This window comes from Carcharhinus amblyrhynchos, chromosome 13 (assembly GCF_965287045.1).
Source record: "Carcharhinus amblyrhynchos chromosome 13, sCarAmb.v2.hapA, whole genome shotgun sequence".
Taxonomy (NCBI): Eukaryota; Metazoa; Chordata; class Chondrichthyes; order Carcharhiniformes; family Carcharhinidae; genus Carcharhinus; species Carcharhinus amblyrhynchos.
Genome location: NC_137336.1, coordinates 25077691 through 25090008, shown reverse-complemented (window position 1 = coordinate 25090008; position 12318 = coordinate 25077691). Strand labels below are relative to the sequence as shown.

The 12318-nt window shown below is 41.2% G+C and overlaps 1 protein-coding gene across 1 annotated transcript in view; it reads right to left on the bottom strand.

Moving 5' to 3' along the window:
• The window catches only part of LOC145351652 (organic cation/carnitine transporter 2-like), a 68248-nt gene that overhangs the window by 42103 nt on the left and 13827 nt on the right, over nt 1-12318 (bottom strand). The window contains exons 4-5 of the mRNA XM_080201212.1: nt 6299-6399; nt 1203-1417 (exon numbers count right to left, since the gene is read on the bottom strand). Of these exons, the coding sequence (XP_080057338.1) occupies nt 1203-1417; nt 6299-6399 (316 nt within the window). The remainder of the gene's footprint in view (nt 1-1202; nt 1418-6298; nt 6400-12318) is intronic.

Sequence of the window (12318 nt, the reverse complement as noted above, 5' to 3'; positions counted from 1 at the left end):
CCACATATCTTAAGACAATCTGTCTGAAAGAAGATAGCTAGATGTGTATAAGGATAAGGGAGGAATGGCCTGATAGAAAAGGGGCTAGAATGGGAGAGGTCCAATTTGGGCAATTGAGTATGAATACTTCACTCAATGAACGGTTGGGATGAGCTATCCAATTGTCCCAGAGATAAGGTACATAAACACATACTCGGGAAGGGAAAGTAATGTTGGAAGAGGACTTGGGCTGAAGGAGAGGTGATTGTTAACACAACCTGCAGAGATCAAGCCACCTTGTCTTTTCTGTCAATGAATCTGATCCAGAATTGTTAAACCATCCCGCTATTGGCCGCCTGTCCACTTATTGGAATGATATAGAACATAGAACATAGAACATAGAACATTACAGCGCAGAACAGGCCCTTCGGCCCACGATGTTGTGCCGACCAGTTACAAAAACAATGACCCACTAGCCTATACCAATGCCTTTTCGTCCATAAATCTATCCATAGATCTCTTAAACGCCCCCAAACTAGGCGCATTTACAACTGCAGCAGGCAGGGCATTCCAATCCCTCACCACCCGCTGGGTAAAGAACCTACCCCTGACATCCGTCCTGTAGCTACCCCCCCTTAATTTAAAGCCATGCCCCCTCGTGCTAGCTTTCTCCATCCGAGGAAAAAGGCTATCACTATCCACCCTATCTAAACCTCTAATCATCTTATATGTTTCAATAAGATCCCCTCTTAGCCGCCTTCTTTCCAACGAAAACAACCCTAAATCCCTCAGTCTCTCCTCATAGGACCTCCCCACCATACCAGGCAACATCCTAGTAAACCTCCTCTGCACCCTCTCCAAAGCCTCCACATCCTTCTTGTAATGTGGGGACCAGAACTGCACACAGTACTCCAAGTGCGGCCGCACCAGAGTCGTGTACAGTTGCAACATGACGCTGCGACTCCTAAATTCAATCCCCCTGCCAATAAACGCCAAGACACCGTACGCCTTCTTAACAACCTTATCTACTTGATTCCCAACTTTCAGGGATTTATGTACACATACACCTAGATCCCTCTGTTCATCCACACTATTCAAAGTCCTCCCGTTAGCCCTATACTATATGTTGCATTTGAACTATTGTTCTTTCACTCATGAGATCTAGCTTTGAAATATTTATATAGACAGTTTGCAACTATTTTAGTCGCACTGTGAAAAATTACTTGAAGGTATGAGCGGGATGAAGAAAAGGACAGCTCCACCAAGGAAGAGTATGCCTGAAATGCTGAATTTTCGAGAAAACCTGTGGAGTAAAATCCAAGATACAATACAGGCTGGAACTTCGATGGCAGCAGAGAAGAAACAGTTCAAATAGTCATCACCCTGGAAATTGGGTGTATTCAAAGTCAGGCCAAAGTATGCAACTGTCGTGACCATCCTGCAATAAAATGAAAAATCTTGTGAAAACATGTTGAAAACTTTCCTCCCCATCACTCTGTTCCCATGATGGTTTGAGAACGATTTTCTTTCTCTCTCAGTTGTTCTCCTGTTCTGTCCATTATTTCCCACCAAGGGGTCAGACAGCAGATCTGCTTTCCATTTTCTGTATTGAAATATAAGGAGCCAAACAGTAACATTCCGCGGAAATACAAATCTTCTAAATTTACCACTTTCCCATTGAGTACAGGTATTTTCTTGGAAAGACATGGCTGAGGAAATTTCTTTTTCTCTCTGAGGGTCATGAATCTTTGAAATTCTCCTCCTAAAAATGCAGTGAAAGCAGAGTCTTTGAATAACTTTAAAGTAAAGGCAGATAAATTATTTTAAAGCTTGGGGGTGAACTTAGTGTGGGTAGGCGGGAAGTTGGAGTTGAGGTTTGAATCAGGTCAGCAGTGAGCTTATTAAAAGGTGGAGCAAACTCAAGGGCCTACAGGCTAGCTACTGCTTCTAATTTGTATGTTCATATCATTTGTCCGTATTGTTGCCCACGAGGATTCAGTAGATCTCGAGGTAAGATATTCCTTTCCTTGCTCTGACTGCTCAGCTAGAAATGGTCAATGTCCTCTGGGGTTTTTGAACTCCTGTAGGCCCCACCAAAGACTACCGCAGCTGCACCTGTGCAAGGGTAGCCTCAGCTATAGAACAGGAAGCACATGAACAAAGGACAAAAAACATTATAGCACAGGAACAGGCCCTTCAGCCCACCAATACAAATGTCTCCAAATCTAATATTCTCTTGCCTTTACGTGGTCCATATTCCTCTATTCACAGCTATTCATGTTTCTATGCAGATGGGCATCGACCACTCTTTGTGTGAAAAACCTGCCCTTTTTACCTCTTTTAAAGTTTCCGCCTCTCAGTTTCAACCAATGCTCCTGAGTAATTGATCCTTTGATCCTGGGAAAAAGACTCTGACTGTCCACTCTATCCAAGCCTGTCATGACCTTGTAAACCTCTATCAGGTTCCCCCCTCCCTGCCTCTGTGAGAGCATGTGAGACTCTGAATGAGGAGGGAGCAAGGGTTGAGGAATATAACATTTTGAACAGGGATTGCACTGCTCCATCTTCCCATTTGTGGCCCATGGCACATCCTTGCAAGCAACAGCTGGATGGTACTTTACTGCACCTTAATGGGCTGATTTCTTCCATCCTATTTACACTGATGGATTGAACATGCAATAAATTGGTCAGAGCTAGTATGGACTTGGTTGCCAGCTGTGTTTGATTCTTCATCAATGCACTCATCCTTCCTGTGAAGGTAGAAATTTGTGGAAAAGTATGACCTATTGTGGACTCCTCAAAAATTTCTCCAAGTTATTTGCCTCTCCAAGAGAAAAGTAACTCCATTTCCTGACTCCCAGAAACCTGTCCACCAACTACAAGGCACAAGTCAGAGGTACAACATAGAACATTAGGGTTAGGGTTAGGGTTACAGTATAGGCCCTCTGGCTCCCGATGTTGTGCCAACCTGTGAAACCAATCTAAAGCCCATCTCACCTACACTATTCCAACATCATCCATATGTTTATCCAATGACCATTTAAATGCCCTTAATGTTGGTGAGTTCAGGCAGGGCATTCCACGGCCTTACTACTCCTTGAGTAAAGGACCTACCTCTGACATCTGTCCTATATCTATCACCTGTCAATTTAAAGCTATGTTCCCTCATGCTAGCTACCTCCATCCGACGAAAAAGGCTCTCACTGTCCACCTTATCTAATACTCTAATCATCTTTTATGCCTCTATTAAGTCACCTCTTAACCTTCTTCTCTCTGACGAAAACAACCTCAAGTCCCTCAGCCTTTCCTCATAAGATCTTCCCATATACCAGGCAACATCCTGGTAAATCTCCTCTGCACCCTTTCCAATGTTTCCACATCCTTCCTATAATGCGGCAACCAGAACTGTACACAATACTTCAGTGTGGCCGCACCAGAGTTTTGTACAGCTGCAACATGACCTCATGGCTCCGAAACTCAATCCCTCTACCAATAAAAGCTAACACACCTGTACACCTTCTTAACAACCCCATCAACCTGGGTGCTAACTTTCAGAGATTTATGCACATGGATTCTGAGATCTCTCTGCTCATCCACACTACTAAATAACTTACCGTTAGCCCAGTACTCTGTATTCCTGTTACTCCTTCCAAAATGAATCATCCCACACTTTTCCCCATTAAACTTCATTTGCCACCTCTCAGCCCAGCTCTGCAGCTTATCTATGTCCCTCTGTAACCTACAACATCCTTCTGCACTATCCACAACTCTACTGACTTTAGTGTCATCCACAAATTTACTAACACATCCTTCTGCACCCTCACCCAGGTCATTTATAAGAATGACAAACAGCAGTGGCCCTAAAACAGATCCTTGCAATACAACACTAGTAACTAAACTCCAGGATGAACATTTCCCATCAACCACCACCCTCTGTCTTCTTACAGCTAGCCAATTTCTGATCCAAACTGCTAAATCACCTTCAATCCTATGCTTCCGTATTTTCTGCAATAGCTTACGATGGGGAACCTTATCAAACACTTTACTGAAATCCATATACACCACATCAACTGCTTTACCCTCATCCACCTCTTCAGTCACCTTTTCAAAGAACTCAATAAGATTTCTGAGGCACGACCTACCCTTCACAAAACCGTGCTGACTATCCCTAATCAAATTATGCCTTTCTAGATGATTATAAATCCAATCTCTTATAATCCTTTCCAAAACTTTGCCCACAATAGAAATAAGGTTCACTGATCTATAATTACCAGGGTTGTCTCTACTCCCTTTCTTGAACAAGGGGACAACATTTGCTATCCTCCTATCTTCTGGCACTATACCTGTAGACAATGACGACATAAAGTTCAAAGCCAAAGGCTCTGCAACCTCCTCATTAGCCTCCCACAGAATCCTAGGATAAATCCCACCCGGATTTATCTATCTTCACACTTTCCAGAATTGCTAACGCCTCCTCCTTATCAACCTCAATCCCGTCTAGTCCAATATTCTCAGTATTCTCCACAGCAACATTACCTTTTTCCTGTGTGAATACTGAAGAAAAATATTCATTTAGCGCCTCTCCTATCTTTTCAGACTCCACACACAACTCCCCAGTACTGTCCTTGACTGGCCCTAATCTTACCCTTGTCATTCTTTTATTCCTGATATACCTCTAGAAAGCTTTAGGGTTTTCCTTGATCCTACCTGCTAAAGACTTCTCACGTCCCCTCCTGGCTCTTCCTAGCTCTCTCTTTAGGTCCTTCCTGGCTAACTTGTAATTCTCAAGTGCCCTAACTGAGCCTTCACATCTCATCTTGACATAAATCTCCTTCTTCCTCTTCACAAGAAGCATAGGTACCTTAAAAGTTAGTATCATGCGTTGTTATGTCCAGAACATGTAGTGATTGGCAAGAAAAAGGAACTTGCATTTATACATCATCTTTCATAATGTTAGGATATCTCAAAGTACGTCAAGCCAATGAAGTACCTTTGAAGAGTAGCCAGTGTTGTGAGTGAGATGGTTCTAAGAAAATGTTAAGGATTGGAGGGAAGATAATGTAACCCAACTATTTAAAATTGGGGGGGCGGGGGGGGGGGGGGGGGTGGCGTGAGAGGGAGTGAGAAAATGGTAAATTATAAATGCTACAAACTGCTGCCATTTTGCATCGGTGGTGGAGGGAATGAGTGTTGAACGTGTTGAATGGGGTGCCAATCAAGTAGGCTGCTTTGTCCTGGATGGTGTCAATGTTCTTGAGTATTATTTGAGCTCCACTCATCCAGGCAAGTGGAGAGGTCCCCGTCACACTTCTGACTTGTGGCTTAATAAGGAACAGGCTACTTCTCCAATTTGGGATGAAAAGGTATTTGGCAATTGAGCTCTTTTGCCAATGCTGATGCTGAGTATAACATGAGGGATACAGGACTGACTTCGTATTCGTCATCCACAATTTTCCCTCTTTTCCCAGTATGTCATCTTTAAAGGCAACACAGATGAACGAATCTGTGGTGACTCTTAATCACTTGCAAAATGGTGTCAGAATGTTAAAATCTATTAAGGGTTGCCCTACTGAAAGAAATGACTGTCTAATATCTTAAATACAACATCTAAAGAAATCAATTGAACATTATTGAAATGATTCTTCCTTTGTCTTTTTCCCTTATTAACAAAGATTTGATTGCAGCCTGCCAACATTGAAAACAGGGAATTACAGACCAGCCAGCCTGACATCGGTAATTGGAAAAGTTCTAGAGTCCATTATCCAAGATTTAATTGCAGAGAAATTGGAAAACAATGGCAGGATCGGATAGAGTTAGCATGAATTTACAAAAGGGAATAAATCTACTGGAATTTTTCGAGGAAACAACTAGAAGAGTTGATGAGGGGGAGCCAGCAGACATTAACTTGGATGATAAGCCATGATGATAATAAATGGCAGAGCATTTGAAGGGCCAAATGACCTCCTCCTACTGACACTTTCTATGTTTCTCTATTTATATGTCTCACTAGAGTCACATTAAATGATTAATATTCAGTAGTTGGGTGAATGTTGTGATTGGCAAAATAACCCAAGCGGATCTGAGGAAAAGGTTTATATTCAGCAAAAGTTAAGAATTTGGAATTCACTGTTTGGTAGCAAGGTAGATACAAATTAAAGAGTAACTTTCAATTGTGAATTGGATAAAGATTTGCAAAGGTGATGGAGAATGAGCAGGGTGTGGGACTAATAGAAATTTTCTTTGATAAAAACCAATGCAGAATCAATGGGCTGAATGGCCTCCATCTCTGTTCTATTCTACAATTTGATGAAATACTCACCACTCTACTGAAGTTATCAAAGTGATGGCTCGGATATTGCTGGTTTTAAACAAGTGAATAATAGCACAAGACTGTTTACTTTTAGCTTTCATATCTTCAAGCTGGAAGGAAACAAAGAGAGTTCAGTGTTACCACGGATTATTAGAAAGCAACAATATTATTAACTATTACTGTTGAGGACAAACTAAGTCAGTTAGGATTATATTCACTGAAGTTTGGAAGAGTGAGGGGGCGGGGGGGTGATCGCATAGAAACTCATAAAATTCTAACAAGGTTAGACAGGGTAGATTCAGGAAGAATATTCCCGATGGTGGGGGTGTCCAGATCTCGGGGCATAGTTTGAGGATGACAGGTAAACCTTTTAGAACTGAAGTGAGGAGAAATTTCTTCGTCTGGAGGATGGTGAATGTGTGAAATTTACTGCCGTAGAATGTAATTGAGGCCAAAATGTTGTCTGATTTCAAGATGAAATTAGATAGAGCTCTAGGGGGTTAAAGGGATTAAGGGATATGGGGGAAGGGGAGATCAGGATATTGAATTCGATGACGATCCACAATCAAAATGAATGGCGGAGCAGGCTCGAAGGGCCAAATAGCCTACTCCTGTTTCTAGTTTCTATATTTCTACGTTTCTAAGTTGGACATGGATGAACCAGAAAACATTTTTTAAAATCTATGCAGCCTAAACTATCACATTTGGAGCTTCTTTTTCCCCCTGCCCTTGCCGCCTATTGCATTGACCTATGATACTGGTGAATAAAAAAAGTGGAGCTCAGTGTATGCAGAATAAAACTCTCATTTTATTGATACTGTGACATGTCACAATTCATTAGACTAGCTTCAAGGAGGAATATTGTCACTCTCTGTGCTTGGAGAGGTAAAATGTTTTTGTCGATTCTGGTTACTATATAATATTTATATGTTTTTAAGTAGGAATTGTAATGAAGTTACATATAAGCTCTTCCTGCAATCTCCTTCAGAATTAAATATGTAAAGAGTGGTGGGCAAGACTTAATATTTTGTGGACAATAAATTCTTCCCAACTGGCATAAAACCAATGAATGATTCAGATATGATTTACAATTGTTTAAAGTGCCATATTATCACGATATATTTTCTCAGGTAATTATTGGTCACGTAAGGGCTGTTCCCCACTCACGCTTCTCTGATACACTTGTGACGTGACTAGGGGTTCTGCGGCTCAAAGTCCAGGATATTGGACTAGACAACTCTGGTCAATCTGGTTGTTGAACAGTTCTCTGAGGTGAAACTTCTTCCTGAGTAAAGAAGGGTAGAAGACTGACCTGCAGACACTTGCTGCATGTTGGGAGTGTGAAATGGCTGTAGTGTATGCAGGATCAAAGGGGATGTGTTCTACACTAACTCCTCAGAAGGCAGGAAGGGAAATCCCACCATCATAAAATGCTTTTGGGCCAGAATCTTACCACCGATCATGCCAGCAGGATTTTTCCCATCCCGCCACGGTGAACGGAGATTTGGCTTTGCCATCAGTCTCTCACATGACAGCTAATACTTCAACAATGTTCTTAGAAATCCATTTATGTTGCCAAAGAATTTCCTCAAGTCAGTCAAGCACAACTTATCTTTGAAGAAATCCATACAACATAATCAATATGATTCCCCTGGTTTTTTGTGCTTTGCATGCATTATGACTCTCCTTGTTTATCAACAGTCTATTGGGAGTGGTGTGGCATGAGCTGCATGATTTTGTCCAACATAGGAACTTACAAATTAGGAGTAGGAGTTTGCTCTGCCATTCAGTGAGATCTGATTGAAACTTTGTAGAGGTGAATTCCTAACCAGCTAATGAGATTTCTAGGTAGAATGCAGTCTTTAAGAGGACAGATTGGTAAGGAGCGCATAAGAGATTTTATTAATAAGTTAATATGGACAATTTGATCATATGAGTATTACAGTAGCAGTATTAAAACAAGTAAATATGATTTTAAGCTATATATATATATATAGCAAAATATTAAATCTATTTTAATATATTGTTTGCTTCATCCAGTGCTGCAAGGAATGGTGGTAGGGGTCTGAAGTTTAGCGCCACATGGTTAGGAAAATCGTTAGCTAAGCAGAATTATGTTTAATACATGGGACGATGTTGAAACTTAATGTATAGGTGGCTTTCATTATTCAGACTAAAGTTGATATGGCTCTTGGGCACAGAGTTACGTGTCTGCTTGTCTTGGCAATCGGCTGATGGGAAGATTCATTTTTGGTTTGTATTAAGCGTCTGTTCTAAGCTTAGCCAAGATGGGAGTTATGTCCAAATTAAATGGAGCAATCAAATACCATTATGCTGAGCAGCAGATTCGCAGATAGTTGAGTATCTGACGAGAAAATATATTGATGTGTTAACTGTTGAATGAAATTGATTCAAAGCTAATGAGAGGCATAATTTAGAGATAAGAAAAACTATAATCGTTCGGTACTTTGGCTGAGTGCCTCAGGTCTCTCGGAGAGGTTTTTAAGTTCTGAAGTTTTTAAGTTCTAAGAGCTGTTTAACCCTTTGGGGAACTCCAAACAGCCGTACGTTTATGTTCCTATGTCCAGTTTTACTTTATGTTTTTAAATAAATTTTGTCATGTCTTTTGAACAAGACTTTCCGTTTTGTGAGGTTTTGAATAGTCTGAGTTTTTTAGACTTTAGAGTTTGGCCACCTTTTTCTACATTTTCCCCACGATAGTCTTTTTGGCGACAGAGGGCAAGACCTCGACGTCTGGACTGGCCTTCTACAGGGTGAGTATATTTCAATTACCACTCTAGTTAGCTAGAGGGCGCTACACGCCCAGTTGTCAGATCCATACATTGACCTATCTGAACTTCTTGTGGGGTCGCTAAGGCAATATCGCCGGTCAGGGAAATCCCGCTTAATGTGGAGATAAGATAGACACAATGCCAACCCACTCAGCGCAGCCAAAACACCGCCTGAAAAGAACAGACGTAAATTTGGGGGGGGACATAATCCAGGGGGTCAGAAACCAGAGGGTCCTGATACTGCCCCTCGGTGGTGTCAAATTTAAGGGCTGTGCGCATGTAACGTAAAGCTAACCATAGGAGGGAGATGGTAGTGAAGATGGTAAAATAGGCCCGTGGAGAGGGGAGTAAATTTTAGGGAGGGAACGTTGTGCTTTCGGCGAGAGCTGTGGGTCAAACTTAGGACATTCTCAGAGGAAATGTCCGCAGAATTAGGAAAAGAGAGAACAATAATAGGGAAACCAACAGGCGGGACTGGAAAATCTGTGGAGACAGAAAGAGGGAGAGCGTGAGAGAAGTAAGGGTTAAAAAAAGCAAAACATAAGCCCGAGTGAAATTGTGTAATCAACATCGTCACTTGTGCTGGAATAAAGTACGGCAGAAGGTACAAATTCTGTGAACCTGAGCAGAAAAAAGTAACATACAGAGAGACCCTGTAAATGCTGCTCAAGAGAGTCTTAAAATGAGTCTGCAGGTGAGGCAGTAACAGATTCATTGTATTCCCCAATCCCTGGGCAGTCAAGAAGATAGGAAAATCAATTAGAAAAGACAAATTGTAAAAATAGAATTCCACCTCGCAGTAGTCAAATGCAACAGTCCATTCCGGCAGATCTTCTTTGTACTGAAGTACATAGAACTAGGGGTGAGTAGAGAAAAGGTTTCCTCTGTTCCACGAAAACCAAATCATTACAACAGAAACAGTCCGAGTAAGCTCCAGCACAGATAGAACATTCAGCTCCCAAGTTAAAACCTGTCATGTGCGTGGAAAGGGAAGGTGTGAGAAACGCAGCTCACAGTCAACAATTTTAGTCGAGTCAAGTTCCAAAGGAGCAAGATATTTTACTAAACGTTCTTGCAAGACCGGGTGTCCAAAAAAAATAGGCACACTTTACATTGATTTGCAGCACATTTTTATACTTTTTCTACAAGCATTGTAATGGCTTTACAATGTGTTGTTCTCCCCTAATTGGTGGTCCCTGTCCCATCTATGTGTTGTCATTGCCCTATTGGCTCAAGGTGCCCCAAGTTCCCATCCCCTCTACTCCCCATCTAACAACGTCTCCTGTTATCACAAGAGTGCATTAGTAAACTCATCCGTCTTATCTAACACTGTTACATGTCCAGTTCAGATCGGCGGTAATCAATCTTTTGCCAACTTATTCACTGCTGTCCCGACTATCTCAGCGACCTTTTTCCCCTTTAGGGAGTATGCTCAGTTGTAGAAACAAAACATCTTGCATACCATTTGTTGTTACAACCTGGACCTTATACATTCCTACAGAATGTGGTGTATGTATCTCACTGCACACAGCACATCTGGTGTTATTCTTACACAGTAAAAAGTCTGACAACACCAGGTTTTAGTCCAACCGATTTATTTGATAATACTCACAAGCTTTCGAGGTTTCCCTCTTCGTCAGGTGAATGGAGAGTTCTGGCCTCTGTCTGAGGCCAGAACTCTCCATTCACCTGACGAAGAGGGAAACCTCGAAAGCTTGTGAGTATTATCAAATAAATCGGTTGGACTAAAACCTGGTGTTGTCAGACTTTTTACTGTGTTTACGCCAGTCCAATGCCGGCATACCCACATCATGACTGTTATTCTTACACCACAGGCAGTCTCTTTATTGTCCCTGACTATTGCTCTGTTCAGCATCAGCGAATTTTATGTCCTGTGTTTGTGACTAAAATCACAGTTGTTCCCATAATGTGGGTTAGCAATGTGCCTGACTATATCCAGTCTACCTGACTTTAGGCTATTTTTCTATGGTGTACAGATATATGTGTTAACAGCATCTTTACCTGTTGCTCACAAAGGTACGTGGCCAAAGATTGTTTAAATAAAGTGTCGAGATACAATCAGAACACTAAACAAAAATGCAGTAATTGTGAGAACGTAGGTCATGATGCAACTCAGTGCCAGATGACGGGGAGAGGTAGAGAAGGGCAGGATCCTAGTTGGATAAACACAGCCAAGGTTCTGAGGAATACAGAATTTTTTTTGGATTGCTAAAATAATGACGTCATGATGTCCAGCTGAGAAAATTTAGTCTGCCCCCCCTTTTGAAACAAGCTGGGAGTTAATCCATTCAGTCCCAGACAGGATGAATCTTTGTGTGTTAAAGATTGTGGCAGCTATGAGCCAATATAGTAGAAATTGTTAACACAAATCAAAATCTAGCAGAAGAGGGTGGGGGTGGGGTGGTGGGAGAGCATTGAGTGAAAAATTACACAAGGTAGAATGGGTGGTGGGGGGAGGAATGTGAGATTTATATTTGACCCACTGGATAACTTGTGATAATAGCACCGGTTAACTTAGGGCTATTCAACAATGATAGCAACTTAACAGCATTTTAGTTGGATTGTGAGGAGTGGATGTTTAAAATTAGTGTACCAATCATGTGACTGAGAGAAGTAGCCCAGAGTACAGAGCACATCTTAGTGCAAATTTTGAATATGGGAAGGTTGAAAACTGTAACAGATGTAAGGCAGGCTCAAAGACAAATAATCTAATAGAATAAATAGACATTGAAGGAAGTGAACAGGGTGATCAGATAGATTGTAATAAACATTAGGAAGCCCACATTATTATTTTCTGAGTTTGGGACAAATCTAACATTGTGCTGTAAGCAAGCTATTTTAATACAATGGTGCTATTTAAGATAAAGAACGAGTAATCAAAATAAATTGCTGCCTGGAATCAAATTGAAAGGCTTGATTTTTGTTTCAATGTTATTATGTTATAAAATTCAGTAAGAAATAAATTCCAGAAGATCCGGAAGAGGGTTATGCATTATGTACAAAGGTGTCTCACTGGAAAAGGACTAAGACAAATATTGAAGGCTTTTTAACTATTGCAGGAATTTTGTGGAAGATTATGCAGTGCTTGTAAAATATTTACAGAGTTCCATCAAAGGAGGGAGAGCCAGTAGAGAGAATGTAGAGTGGGGAGAGTGAAAACCAGGCCTTTACAGATTTAAAATTGGCTGTGATTAATGTTGCATTAAGGTTGCCAGA